Source organism: Giraffa tippelskirchi, chromosome 2 (genome assembly GCF_054371585.1).
Source record: "Giraffa tippelskirchi isolate mGirTip1 chromosome 2, T2T-mGirTip1v1.2.pri, whole genome shotgun sequence".
NCBI classification, from domain to species: Eukaryota; Metazoa; Chordata; class Mammalia; order Artiodactyla; family Giraffidae; genus Giraffa; species Giraffa tippelskirchi.
The window spans coordinates 148052039-148067174 of NC_137276.1; the positions used below are offsets into that span (position 1 = coordinate 148052039).

A 15136-nucleotide genomic window follows, 5' to 3' on the forward strand; every position below is an offset into this window, starting at 1 on the left:
TACAGTAATCAAGAGTATGTTACTGACACTAAAACAGATACACAGATCAATGGAACAGAATAGAGAGCCCAGAAGTAAACCCATAAACACACAGTCAACAACAAAGGAAGCAAGAATATACAATGAGGAAAAGACAATAAAATGGTGTTGGGAAAACTGGCCAGCTCCATGCAAAAGCATCAAACTGGATGACATATCATATATAAAAATAAACTCAAATGGATTAAATACTGAGATGTATAAATTTGAAACCATAAATCTCCTAGAAGATAACATAGGCAGTATGCTTTTTTTCTTTTTTTCCACACTGTGTGGCTTGTGGGATTTTAGTTCCCAGACCAGGGATCAAACTCAGGCCCTTTGCAGTGAAAGCACAGAGTCCTAACCACTGGACTGCCAGGGAATTCCCAGGCAGATGCTCTTTGACACAGGTCTTAACAATATTTTTTTTGGATCTGTCCCCTTAGGCAAGGAAAGCAAAAGCAAAAATAAACAAATGCAACTAAATCAAACCAGAAAAAGCTTTTGCATATGAAGGAAACTATTGAGAAAAGGAAAAGGCAGCCTACCAAGTGAGAGAAGATACTTGCAAACAACATATCCAAAACAAGGTTAATAGTCAAAACATCCAAACAATCTGCAAAACTCAGTATCAAAAAACCGAATAACCTGATTAAAATACAGGCAGGGGAACTAAATAGACATTTTTCCAAAGAAGACATACAAACAGCAAGGGACACACGAAAAGATGCTCGACATCACTAATCATCAGGGAAACACAAAAATAAAGATATCTTTAAAATCTACAAATATTTAAAACTATAGAAGCTACTTCTAAACTTCATGGATCAAAGAGATTAAAAGGAAAATTATAAAGAATTTTTCACTAAATGAAAATGAATCAAAACTTGTGGAATGTAGCAAAAAGCAATGCTTAGAAAGAAATGTATAACTTTAAGTTCCAATATTAGACAAGAGAAAAGGTTTCAAACCAATGATACTACCTTCTGCCTTAGGAAATGAGAAATAGGAGAGCAAACAAAACCCATGTAAGCAGAAGAAAAGAAATAATAAAGATAAGAGTGAAAAATCAATCAAACAGAAAACAGAGACTCTTTGATGCCAAAAAATGGTTCTTTGAGAAGATAAATTTAAAAAACTGATAAAGTTGTGTCTGACTCTTTGTGACCCCATGGACTGTAGCCCACCAGGCTCCTCTGTCCATGGGATTTTCCAGGCAAGAATACTGGAGTGAGTTGCCATTTCCTTCTCCAGGGGATCTTCCCCAGCCAGGGATCAAACCTGGATCTCCCACATTGTAGGCGGATTCTTGACCAACTGAGCCACCAGGGAAGCCCTGATAAACCTTTTAACCAAATGCATTAGTTTGCTAGGCCTGCTGTAACAAAGGATCACAAACTGAATGGCTTAAATAACAGAAATTTATCGTTTCATAGGTCTGGAGGGTAGAAGTCTGAAATCAAGGTGTCTGAGGCCTAAAAGGGAAGGGTCTGTTAGGCCAATCTCCTTGGTTTATAGATGGGCTATCTTCCTATGTCTTCACACTGTTAACACTGTGTTTGTCTCTAAATTTCCCTTTTCTAAGAGCAAGATTCATATTGGATTAAGGGAGACCCCAATCCAGGATGACTCAACTAATTAATTACATCTGCAATAACTATTTTCAAATAAGGTCACATCACTGAGGTACTGGGGTTTAGGACTTCAACATGTAAATTTTTAGAGGTATTTAATTCAACCCACAAGACCAATCAGGAAGAAACTAAGAGACAAGTTACCAATATCATGAATGAAATACCCTATAGATTCAATAGCTATCAAAAGAAAAATAAGGGAATATTATGAACAACTGTAAGCTAACACATCTGACAACACACGTTACAGAGCCAAATTTCTTGAAAGGCAAACTCTACCAAAGCTTACTCAAGAAGAAAGGGATAGCTTAAGTAGGCCTAAATCTAATTAGGACATTACATTTTTAGTTAAATTTCTTCTCACACAAGAAAACTTCCTTGGCCAGACAGAAAAGTCAACCGAACAACTAAGGATGAAATCTTATCAATTCCACACAAAGTGTTAGCTTCCCAGCTCCTCCTATGAGTCTAGCATTAAGCTAATACCAAAGTGGGAACAAAATTTCTCAAGAAATGAAAAATCATAAGTTATCAATATGGATGCAAATCTTAAAATTTCAACAAGTCAAGATCCACCAGTATAATAAAAAATGATTATGCATTATAGGCAAGTGAGGCTAAATGTAGGGTTAAGGTTAATATTTGAAATTCAACTCATGTAAATTCACCATTTAGCAGACTGAAACAGAAACAACCACATGATCATCTCAATAGATGAAAAAGAGGCATTTGATAAGCTTCAACACTCGTTCTTGATAAATCTGCAGCAAACTAGGAACAGAAGAGATCATCAACTTGATAAAGGTGGTGGGATGTGAGATGGACAGGATTGGATGTGCCTGCTGTAAAATTCTACTCTGCAAGCCAGGTTGGCCTAATAGCAGTGGAGGTCACAGAGCCTTTACTTTCTCTGATATTCTCTAAAAGATGATATAAAAGTGACTTTCAATATATACATGATAAATAAAATTTATCCCCAAAATATCTTCTTGCAAAATCAGAGTACATCTTATACATATAAACAGTAGCAATTACAGTACTTTTGGAAAATCTAGTCATTTGTATACATTCTGACCTCTGATCTGCATAGTACAATTTACCTAAGTCAAGGAGTATCCCACTTTCTAATAGCCCTCCCCTCAAGCCTGACTGATAAACCACTTTGATCGTCATTCAAAATGCCTTTTGGCTTTAATTTATACACGTATGTCTAGTTCACTCTCGTATATACAGAGTTACTATCTGGCTTAATCTACTTGTGGCTACATGTCTGAATTTTTTTCCCTTAATATGAAGGAGCTTATAAGTAATTTATACCATTTACTGAGCATCCATCTTGTTTCATTTAGTTTCCACACCACGGTAGCTTATTCCTACCGAGGAATGTGTGGCTCACAGAGGTTAAGCAGCCCACCTGATCTCACACAGCTGATTCCCAGATTACTAAAACTCAATCCAGGGTTTGGCAGATTTCAAAAGCTATGCTCTCTACATTAAACAGCCACCTCTGTCTTCCTGACTGCTCTCTCTTGGGGTTGTTCCCCTGACTGTGGAGATATAGGACACTGTTCTCCTCTGAATACAGCTGATACTCTAGATCCACTTTTTTGTTCAAGATTATCTTGCCCTGTAAATCAAGAATTAAACTTATTCCTGTTCCCTTGCAAATGAAGACTTAGGCCTATTAAAACCTTTCCATTAAAAAAAAAAAATGAAACCCTTATTATCTGGGGATTAAATGTTAAGAGCACATTATATATAGAATCCTTAAAGGGGGTTTGTTGTTAAAATCATACTATAGAGTTCAACACTTTATATGCACAATAAATTTTCCTTAAAAATGCTGTTCACTTACACTGACGGCATTAATATCCGACAAATGCCCAGCGAAAGACTGTCTGCACATTCCATCTCGAATATCCCATAATTTTGAAGAGGCATCGCAAGCACCGGAAACGAAAGTCCTCATGTCAGGACTCAGAGAAAGACTCATCACGTCTCCAGAATGCCCAGTGAACGTGGTGGTCTGCTGGGCAGTTTCAATGTCCCATAAAGCACTATAGTCAAAAATAGAAATAATTAATGACTGTTCTCTCCTCTTACATTAGTTTCTACTACCATGCTCAACCTCAAATTAGTAATCTTCTGGAATAAACTTACCAAGTGGTGTCTCCTGAACTTGTAACTATTTGGCTATCATCTAAAAACCGACAGCAGGACAAGTAGCCTACAGCATAGAGATAACAAATGTTAGGTTATCACTGATTAATTCAATTACCATATAAAATAGTAATATGTATTTTAAAAATATAATACCTGGGCAACAAGTGTTTGTTAGTACAATCTATAGTTCTACTTTTTTTTAGTTCTACTTGTAATAACTTCCAATTCTATGCTGTCTGTGACTTTATTTTACCAACAAACCCTCTCTTAGGTATTTACCATGTCAATGACTCTGAAAGTTACAAACCTGAGTAAAAGACACAGTCCCTTCCACCTACTACAATTACCTAGGAGAAGGACACTCCTTTATACAAATATTATCTATAATCTATAGCAGATTGGGTTAAGTACCTTGGAGAAATACTTTAAAAACTTCAGTGAAAGCTTCATTAAAAAGGTGGATTCGAAAAACAAAAGGTGGATTCAAATGCTCAGAATTCACCAGTTGTTCAAAATATGGAAATAGCAGGAGAAATATACCATTATAGAGATTTTATAAAGAGCATAGCCAAACAGTACTTCCAAGAATTTAGAGAGGCTGAAACCTGGTAAGTGGCCAACAAATTCCTATGAACACTGCTAACCAAATACTATACTGATGAACTATGGTGTGCACACTAATAAAGCAATGCATTATCACACAGTGAAAAAATACTTCATAAATGTATCCTGATACACACTTTCAATTACCTAATGAAGCATCCAAATACCATAATTGTTATAGGTTTGCAGAGAATACAGAAAATCATATTTGCTTTCTTTCTGTATTCATTATTGTTTGAATTTTTTGCAATAAATAATTTCTACAAAACAATACTATTTTTAAAAGAAAAATAGAAGTAGAGTCATTATTTGTATAATTATAAAAAGTCAATGCTTCTCAGAGTCACAGTAATTTCCATTCTCACTTGACTAACATGCATCCTTTGGTCAGTTGAGCCCCTTTTGTCCCTCTTCTTGATCTTCAGAGAAGTCAAATTTGGGAGGAAAGGACAGTATGTAGCAAAGCTCACCTGTGTGACCCGGTAACTCTCGGCTCACTCTCACATTTCCCTCTCTGGTTTTTAAGTTATATATAGAGCAGATGTTGTCCAGTCCTCCACAAGCAACGTAATTACCAGAGGGAGCATAAGCGCAGGTCATCACCCAGGAAGACCTCAAAGGGATAGCATGCATCTGCAGAACAAACACAACATAAAAACTAAGATTACAAAAAGTCATTGATTTCAAACCTATTTACAGTGAAGCAAATATTACTAAAACTTAAATATATCTTAAAAATGAGCCAAGTAAAATAAAGAATACAATGAGCTGAGAAACTGAATAAAAAAAACACAATGCACACTAAAATGCCTGTTGTATTTTCTACATACTGCAAATCATTTGTTTGGATTTAAGTGCTCTTTTCAAAAAGTATTCTTTTAGGAAGAACAAAGACACAGAATATTTCAACACTAGAAGAGCTGTTTGAAATATTAAGTGTAAAATGTTAAAAAAGACTTCATAAAATTCTTGGCTTTTTGCAGTAGTGTTCAAAAGAGGAATTTCCTACAACAGAACACTGAACAATACAAGAACTGGAGTTGAATAGAATGGTCCTTCCATGAAGAACTATGTTTTTCTAATAACTCTGGGCTTGAATTTGAACAATGGTAATAGTTTGCACTGATCTACTCACACCATTGTCTGATGCCTTATTATCCAACACCAAGCATTTGCAAATCAGGTAGCACAGTTTAATGTGAATGGGAACATCAAGGCTAAATGGCCCAGACACAGAATCAACATATTGTGTGATTACTATGCTCTCACTTAACCTAAAAGAGTATTTTTCATTTTAGGAAAATATAGCTGAAAGTCACTGATTGACACCAAAAAACTAAGAAAACTATTATATTACAAATCTATCCCAGCTAGCTTTTAAATTCTCAACCAGGCTGAAGTTACTGTTTGCTTCACAAAATAGTGCATCTAAATCTTTAATGGAAACAGTGGTATAAGCGTACATAGAATCTTAAAGTATTTGACTTGTGAGCGTTTTCTTGGAGCTTTTCCACTACCATTCAACACCTCTATGTCAGGAATTCTTTCCAGGAGACATATTAGAAGAACCCACTAGTTTTTACCACCAAGGGATCTAAACAAGTTGTAATCTGCCTCCAACCTATTGAATCTTCTGAACAGCCCAGAAATACAAATCAATGCCTAGAGTGGACAAAAGAAAACATTCCAGCTTATCCACAATTAAAAACTATAAGGTCATTGTCACATTAGGAAATAGGAACTCTACAAAAATCATTTATATATAAAACTGATGCACACTATCTTTTAATATTTGAGTACGAAATATGGGACTCAGGACACATTGAACTATATTCCTACAGTTGTCTTTGGGAATGAAAAAAGGGCTAAATATTAAAAGCAAATACTAGGCTTAAAGAGAGGACCTAAGTAAAAATTAACGGAATAAATTTATCCCAGGAAGAAATTATAAGCTTGAAGTAATAGAATAAAGGAAAGAATTGGTTTATCAAACCAAATAAAAGGTTATGTAAGAGGATGATTAAAAAATTCTACCTTATTTGTTGTATAGCTATCCCAAATAATTAATTTTCCATCTTGGGAAGCACTGACTAGTAGCCTAGAGGAGCAAACACAGAAATAATGTGACACTTAGAGGAAAAAAGTAGTTTAAATTAATTATGCATTGCATTAATGTAGAACAGTTCAGAAAAGACAAATATAATTTTTCTAATAAAAAACTTGATACCAAGAAACATTCTCAACTTAAAAAAATATATTCTGCATGCCAAAAATGGTCAACATTAAAATTTTTTAGAGATTTTACTAAAAATGTCTCTGGTTATGATTCAACTTTTTCATGGTGACAACATTCTAGGTATTATTCACGATTTTGGTAGCTCTTAGTTGACTGGCTTAGTATGTACTGACTTGAATATAATGACAATGGAGTACATGTAAGTCTAACAACCATGTTTCATTCAATCTAAAAATATCAACTGAGAGCCTGTGATGGAAAGGCTGTGTTAATGGCCCAACATAGGCTATACCTCCTACCCTTGGGGCCACTACCATCTGGTGGAGATAGGATATTTACTAAAATAAATTAGGTAAGTGAAAATAGTCAAAGGATAAAAGCCATAGGAAAACAAATGAGGGACAAATAACTACTGAGTTACTCAAGTAGTCTTACGAAAGAAAACACATCTTGAAAAATGGAATTTTGAAAGCTGGAGAAATCTGTATTCTATAAAGACGGCAAGTTCCATGGCAAGAGGTGGAAGAATACAATGGGTGTTTCAAGATCTGTGAATTTCCCAGTTACACAGACTCCATAAGAAATGGAAAAAACAGTTGAGAAAAGCAGACTGGGCTTAAACAGCAGAAAGCTCTGTCTGCCAGGCTCACTAGGAACTCTTGACTGAAGTTACAGGCCACTGAATTTTTTGTTTTCTTTTGGAATTTTATTTTTCACTACGGTATAAAATTCAAAAGATACAAAAGGATATAGAGTGAAAAGAATCACCTTCTGTGTCCCTATCACTCAGCCACCCATTTCCCTTCACTACAGGTAAATAACGTTATCAGGTTCTTATGTAGTAATCACTATAAGTTTCATAAAAGGGCAGATACAACCACAGGGTATGGGATGGAACTAAAGCTTTTTTAAAAACAACTGGTATCATCAGCACTGAGTTGAGAAAAAAGTTAAGTAACAGGCTGATAATCAGAATGAGTAGAAAGACAAGGTGAGACAGGTGCTTTGCTGACACTTCGTTTTCTATGAAGATTAATAGTCTTCAAGAAATTTTAAATAGGAACCATTAACATTTTCAAGTGATTGTATTTTGAGTTATGTATTTGCTATCTCAATGGTTAGATTACTTCTTATGTTAAATTTAAGGAAAAAAAAAAAAACATTTGGCCTAGGAAAAAAAACATTTGGGCTAGCTTTATGTCGGTTGTTAGTTATATACTTTCATTTACCCCCTCTGAAGAGGCACAAGTTCTATATTACTGTATTCAAGAATCTCATTTACAGTGAGATGTGGGAACCATTAGCAACAGGTAGCAACATTTTTAGATTCTCCTGGAAGAAGGGGAAAAAAAATGTGCAACGTCTATTAAAAACTAATTGGTTGGGCTTCCCCAGTGGCTCAGTGGTAAAGAATCCACCTGCCAGGGCAGGAGACATGGTTTCAATCCCTGATCAGGGAACATTCCACAGGCCACAGAGCAGCTAAGCCCGTGCACCACCACTACTGAGCTTATGCTCCAGAGCCTGAGAGCTGCAACTACTGAAGCCTCCATGCCCTAGAGCCTGTGCTCTGCAACGAGAAGCCACTGCAATGAGAAGCCCACACACCGCAATGAAGAGAAGCCCCTGCTCACCACAACTGGAGAAAAGCCCATGCAGCAACAAAGCCCAGCACAGCCAGTGATGATAATAAATACATTTTTAAAAATTAATTTAAAATTTTTTTATTTATTTGGCTATGCCAGGTCTTAGCTGTGGCACAGGGGATCTTTGATCTTTGTTGTGGCACTCAAGCTCTTTAGTTGTGGCATGCGAACTCTTAGTTGTAGCATGTGGGATCTACTTCCCTAACCAGGGATCGAACCTGGGCCCTCTGCATTGGGAATGCAGAGTCTTAGCCACTGGACCACCAGGAAAGTCCCCAAAATAATTTCTTAGTTAAGAAATTTTCCCAAGTAGATGGACCAAATCAAAGGCACAAGTCAACCATTATGGAAGCAGGGTCAGATACTGTGTAGTATTGTCAGATACTCTGGTTACAGACCATACTGCAACCCTGTGAACAAGTCATGACCAACCGTTCAACTGCAATCCAGATGGCTGCTGGGTGTGTGTGCGCATGAGCTCTCACTACACACACACGTAGGGTGTGGCTGGGGAATAAAAGATATATTCAATGAAAATGTCTTTTTGTAATTTCATCCTTCATGAATTTAGGTAATGAATAAATTATAGCAATATCTGGTAACCTGTACACAGCAATATTCAACAAATATTTCCTTATTACCTGAAATTTCAATGTTTATCATGCAGTAAAACTAAAAACAAAGTATAATACCCCACTGCAAAGAAAAGAAATCCTAAACACTTTTCCTAAATCATTTGATAAAGGGTATTTCTGAGAGGTAAATTTCTTTTCCATATTAAAGGTTTCTGAACTTTTAAAGTGTCAATGAATATTTTTATTAAAAGCAAAGCGGTCATATTAGATGCATTTTTTTCAAACACTTCATAGATATAGGTTGTTTCTATGGAAAATGCAAGTGATGATTCAACAAAATAATTTTGCAGGCAGTTTGAAAATGGCAGGTACAAACCTTGAATCATACCCCCAGTGCATAGCATAGATTTTAGCGAGATGGCCCCTCAGCGTGCGTCTCGTTCGCATTTGTATTCGACCCACGGAATCCATATTTGATGTGATCTTTAGGAAGTGATGAGAATGTTATTCTTTAGCTTAGACACAGCTCAAAAAATAAAGCAGAAACAATTAATTGGCAATAAAGTAGACATAAAATAAATGGACAGTTACTGAAGATATTTTAATATAAATAATTCCTATGATGCTCAAGCAAAAGTATGATTTATTTGCACACCTTCCAATAAGAACATCTTCTGTAGACTAATAAGTAAATAGACACACCTTCCAACCTTAGTAAAAAAAAACAGCCACAAATAAAAAGCTAATAGATGATCAAATAGTAAAATATTTATAATTTTAACTATTTAAAGAAAGCCAATTTTTGATTTAAACAGCACATAAAATATTCTTAATAAAAACAAGCAATTTTAATTAATAAAACTTTCCTAATAGTTTATATAAGGAAAAAAAACTTAATCAGGACATATCAAAAAGAAGCAGAAGCTACTTAAAAAGAAATGTGTATTATACAAATCTACATATTTTTATAGTATTTACTTTTTCACAGACTTTCATTTTCACAAGTATGTTTTAAAAGGCTTTTGAACAGCATCTGACAAATTGCAAAGCCTTTTTAATAGAGATCTCATTTTTCTTTCAATTAAATATTAATAAATAGAATCTGTCATTTGCACCCTTGTCAAGCTATTTCATGCAAATTAGTAAAAGAAACTAAGGAAGAAAACTTTACCTGAACAAGTGTTGCGTCATTACACGCTTTCCTAGCATCCTGAAATAAAGATGATTATACATTTAGACATGGAAATCCCTAGATATGATTTAAAATAAGGTTTTAATTGGAAATGTAGACTTGAAATACACTCCTTAGTGTACTACACAATCTTTATTTTTAAAAGGTTTATTGAGAAAATTCACACAACGTAAAATTAACCACTTTAATCATTTTAAAGTGTGCAGCTGGATTGGTTAGCATATTGACAATGTTGGGCAACCATCACCACTACCTAATTACAGAACATTTCCATCACGCCCAAAAAAAGAAACCCTATACTTTCCAATTCCCTCTTCCCCCAACGCCAGGTGATCACTAATTTACTTTCTAACGGATTTGCCCATTCAGGAGAATGCACACAAATGGAATCATACAGTATATGACTTTCATGTGTCTGGCTTCCTTCATTTAAATGTAATGTTCTGAAAGTTCATTCATGTTGTACCATGTGTCAGTATTTTACTCCTTTTTATGGCTGAGTAATATTTCATGGTACAAATATATTACATTTTGCTTATCCATTAATTAACTGGATGGACATTTATGCTGTTTCTACTTTGTGGTTTTATGATTAATGATGCTGTAATTATTCATAAACAAGTTTTTGTGTGTATGTATGTTTTCAATTCTCCTGGGCATATAACTAAAAGTTGACTTGGTGGGTGATATGGTAGTTATGTTTACATTTCACCTGTTTATTTTTGGTTTTATTTCTATTGCTTTAGGAGACTGACCTAAGAAAACATTGGTATGATTTATGTCAGAGAATATTTTGCCCATGCTCTCTTGCAGGAGTATTATGGTATCATGTATTATATTTAACTCAGAGAAAATGACTTTAAAATAAAGACTGTTACAAGAAACAAAGAAGGACACTATATAATGATCAAGGGATCAATCCAAGAAGAAGATACAATAATTGTAAATATAAATGCACCCAACATAGGAAAACTTCAACAAATAAGCCAAATATGCTAACAGTCATAAAAGGAGACGTGGACAGTAACACAATAATCATTGGGAACTTTAACACCTCATTTACAGCAATGGACAGGTCATCCAGACAGAGAATCAATAAGGAAAAAGAGGCCTTAAATGACACATTAGATCAAATGGACGGAACTCATATTTATGGAGCATTTACATTCCCACCAACAGTGTAGAAGGGTTCCCTTCTCTCCATACCTTCTATAGCATTTGTTGTTTGTAGATTTTTTGATGATGGCCATTCTGACTGTCACGAGATAATACCTCACTGTAGTTGTGATTTGCATTTCTCTAATAATTAGCGATGTAGACCATCTTATCATGTGCCTTTTAGCCATCTCTCTGTCTTCTTTGGAGAAATGCCTATTTAGATCTTTCACCATTTGCATGGGTTGTTTATTTCTTTGATATTGAGCTACAAGAGAGCTTTATATTTTGGAGATTAATCCCATGTTGATTGCTTCACTCGTAAATATTTTCTCCCATGCTGTGGGTTGTCTTTCATTTTGTTTATGGCTTCTTTTGCTGTACAAAACTTTTAAGTTTAATTAGGTCCCACTTGTGTTAGAGAATGTTCTAAATTCATTCTTTTCCATGTAGCTGTTCAAGTCTTCCCAGCACCACTTATTGAAGAGACTTTTCTCCATTGTATATCCTTGCCTCATTTGTTGTACATTAATTTTTAGAGAAATGCAAATCAAAACTAAAATGAGATACCACCTTACACGAGTTAAGAAAGGCCATCATCCAAAAGTCCACAAACAATGAATGCTGATGTGGGTGTGGAGAAAAGGGAACCCTCCTACACTGCTGGTGAGAATATAAATTGGTACAGCCACCATAGAGAACAGTAGGGAGGTTCCTTAAAAAACTAAAAATAGAACTAGCAAATAATCCAGCATTCCCACTCCCAGACATATATCCAGAGAAAATCATAATTCAAAAACATACATGCACGGACTTCCCTGGTGGTTCAGTGGTTAAGAATTCACCCACCGAGGGGACATGGGTTCAGTTCCTGCTCTGGGAAGATTCTAATGCCAAGAGGTAACTAAGCCTGTGTGCCACAATTACTGAGCCTGCATGCAGCAACTACTGAAGCTTGGGCACCCTATTGAGAGAGCTCATCCTTCAGTTTAGTTCAGTCGCTCAGTCATGTCCGACTCTCTGCGACCCCACGGACTGGGCACACCAGGCTTCCCAGTCCATCATCAACTCCCGGAGCTCACTTAAACTCATGGCCATCGAGTCAGTGATGCCATCCAACCATCTCATCTTCTGTCGTCCCTTTCTCCTCCTACCTTCAATCTTTCCCAGCATCAGGGTCTTCTCCAATGAGTCAGTCAGTTCTTCACATCAGGTGGCCAAAGTATTGGAGCTTCAGCTTCAGCATCAGTCCTTCCAATGAATATTCAGGACTGATTTCCTTTAGGATTGACTGGTTTCATCTTCTTGCAGTCCAAGGGACTCTCAAGAGTCTTCTCCAACACCACAGTTCAAAAGCATCAATTCTTCAGTGCTCAGCTTTATAGTTCAACTCGCACATCCATACATGACTACTGGAAATACCATAGCTTTGACTAGATAGCCCTTTGTTGACAAACTAATGTCTCTGCTTTTTAACATGCTGTCTAGGTTGGTCATAGCTTTCCTTCCAAGCAGCAAGCGTCTTTTAATTTCATGGCTGCAGTCACCATCTGCAGTGACTTTGGAGCCCCCCAAAATAAAGTCTCTCATTGTTTCCACTGTTTCCCCATCTATTGCCCATGAAATGATGTGACCAGATGCCATGATCTTAGTTTTCTGAATGTTGATCTTTAAGCCAACTTTTTCACTCTCCTCTTTCACTTTCAAGAGGCTCCTTAGTTCTTCTTCACTTTCTGTCATAAGGGTGGTGTCATCTGCATATCTGAGGTTATTGATATTTCTCCCGGCAATCTTGATTCCAGCTTGTGCTTCATCCAGCCCAGCATTTCTCATGATGTACTCTGCATATAAGTTAAATAAGCAGGGTGACAATATACAGCCTTGACGTACTCCTTTTCCTATTTGGAACCAGTCTGTTGTTCCATGTCCAGTTCTAACTGTTGCTTCCTGACCTGCATACAGATTTCTTGGGAGGCAGGTCAGGCGGGCTGGTATTCTCATCTCTTGAAGAATTTTCCACGGTTTGTTGTGATCCATACAGTCAAAGGCTTTGGCATAGTCAATAAAGCAGAAATAGATGTTTTTCTGGAACTCTCTTGCTTCTTTGATGATCCAACAGATGTTGGCAATTTGATCTTTGGTTCCTCTGCCTTTTCTAAATCCAGCTTGAACATCTGGAAGTTCACCATTCATGTACTGTTGAAGCCTTGTTTGGAGAATTTTGAGCACTACTTTACTAGCGTGTGAGATGAGTGCAATTGTATGGTAGTTTGAACATTCTTTGGCACTGCCTTTCTTTGGGATTGGAATGAAAACTCAGCAGTGGCCACAGGACTGGAAAAGGTCAGTTTTCATTCCAATCCCAAAGCTCATCCTTAGGTAGGTTGATAAGGAGTCTGGGGCCCTTGAGGAGGAAGAGGTCCAGGGCCCTCCAGAAGGAGAAAAGGCTCTGAGGCTCTCAAGGAGGAGAAAAGGACATTTTTTTTCTACATTGCTTTGTATTAGTCAATATAACAATGTATCTTGCTTAAAGACATGTTCCTCCTCAACAAGAACCTTCTAACTAATCTTGTTAAAATGTATGTTGTGGAAGTGGGTCTGGTAAGATCTTTCTATTGTTAGTTCTAATCCTGTTATCTTATATTGTGGGAGCGGGTCTGGTAAAACCCTTAATTGTAACAAGGTATATAGCCCCCTTGCAAAGACTAGGTGAAGCAGGGCACTCTCTGCCCCCCTTCCAATGACTATGTCAGAAGCCTTCTCTGTCCCCTTTTATACTTTAATAAAACTCTGCTACACAAAAGCTCTTGAGTGATCAAGCCTGGTCCCTGGTCCCAAAGCTAAATCTTCTTCGGAGATCACGAATCTGACATCGTTCACCGTAAGCTATCAATATGCTCCACAACAAGAGAAGCCACCACACTGAGAAGCCCATGCACTGCAACTAGACAGTAGCCCCTGCTCGCCACAACTAGAGAAAAAGCCTGCACACGGCAACAAAGACCCAATGCAGCCAAAAATTAATAAACAAAAATTTTAAAAAAGATACAGGCATGTCAATGCAGCACCATTTACAATAGCCAACACATGGAAGCAACCTAGATGTCCATCAATAGATAAATGGATAAAGAAGAGATGGTACATATATATACAACGGAGTATTATTCATCCATAACAAACAATGAAATAATGCCATTTGCAACAACAACCATGGACCTAGAGATTAGAGCTTATCATACTAAGTGAAGTAAGTCAGACAGAGAAAGACAAATATTGTATGATATCACTGATATGTGGAATCTAAAAAGATGATTACAGGGAATCCCCTGGTGGTCCAGTGGTTAGGACTCTGATTGTCCACTGCAGGGGACATGGGTTCAATCCCTAGTCAGGGAATTAAGATCCTGCATGCCACACAGCTTGGCCAAAAAAAAGAAGAAAAAAAAAGATGATTACGGATGAACCTATTTACTAAACAGAAAAAGACTCACAGACTTAAAAAAAAAAAAGTATGCTTCTCAAACAGGAAAGGTGACAGGAGAGGGATAAATTAGGAGTTTGGGATTAATACATACACACTAGTATATATAAAATAGATCATCAACAAGGACCTACTGCATAGCACTCAAATCTCTACTCATGATTCTGTAATAACCTATATGGGGAAAGAATCTTAAAATGATTGGATATGTTAGGTAGGAAGTTAGGCATGAGCAATGAGGGGTGACCTAGGTGAAAAGGATGCAAGCTAATCTTTAAACCCCCTCCCAGACATGCTCAGGGGAGTTCACAGATATACTACAAAAATAACCAGAGACTTTTTCAACTTCTCACAGGCGCCTCAGGCACACAGTGAATACAAACTAACCCAAGGGGCTTACTCAAGTAACCTTAGGCAGCTAGGACACAAT

The 15136-nt window shown here is 36.7% G+C and overlaps 1 protein-coding gene and 1 non-coding gene across 9 annotated transcripts in view; both read right to left on the reverse strand.

Moving 5' to 3' along the window:
• The window catches only part of GNB4 (G protein subunit beta 4), a 65394-nt gene that overhangs the window by 9203 nt on the left and 41055 nt on the right, over window positions 1–15136 (reverse strand). For all 8 annotated transcript variants that reach the window (XM_081571018.1, XM_081571022.1, XM_081571019.1 and 5 more), the window contains 6 exons: window positions 10050–10088; window positions 9255–9361; window positions 6456–6519; window positions 4892–5054; window positions 3816–3882; window positions 3511–3712 (listed from right to left, as the gene is read on the reverse strand). In XM_081571018.1, the coding sequence (XP_081427144.1) occupies window positions 3511–3712; window positions 3816–3882; window positions 4892–5054; window positions 6456–6519; window positions 9255–9361; window positions 10050–10088 (642 nt within the window). The remainder of the gene's footprint in view (window positions 1–3510; window positions 3713–3815; window positions 3883–4891; window positions 5055–6455; window positions 6520–9254; window positions 9362–10049; window positions 10089–15136) is intronic.
• On the reverse strand, window positions 8501–8573 carry TRNAG-CCC (transfer RNA glycine (anticodon CCC)). The gene has a single exon. It is a non-coding gene; the product is annotated as a tRNA-Gly (tRNA).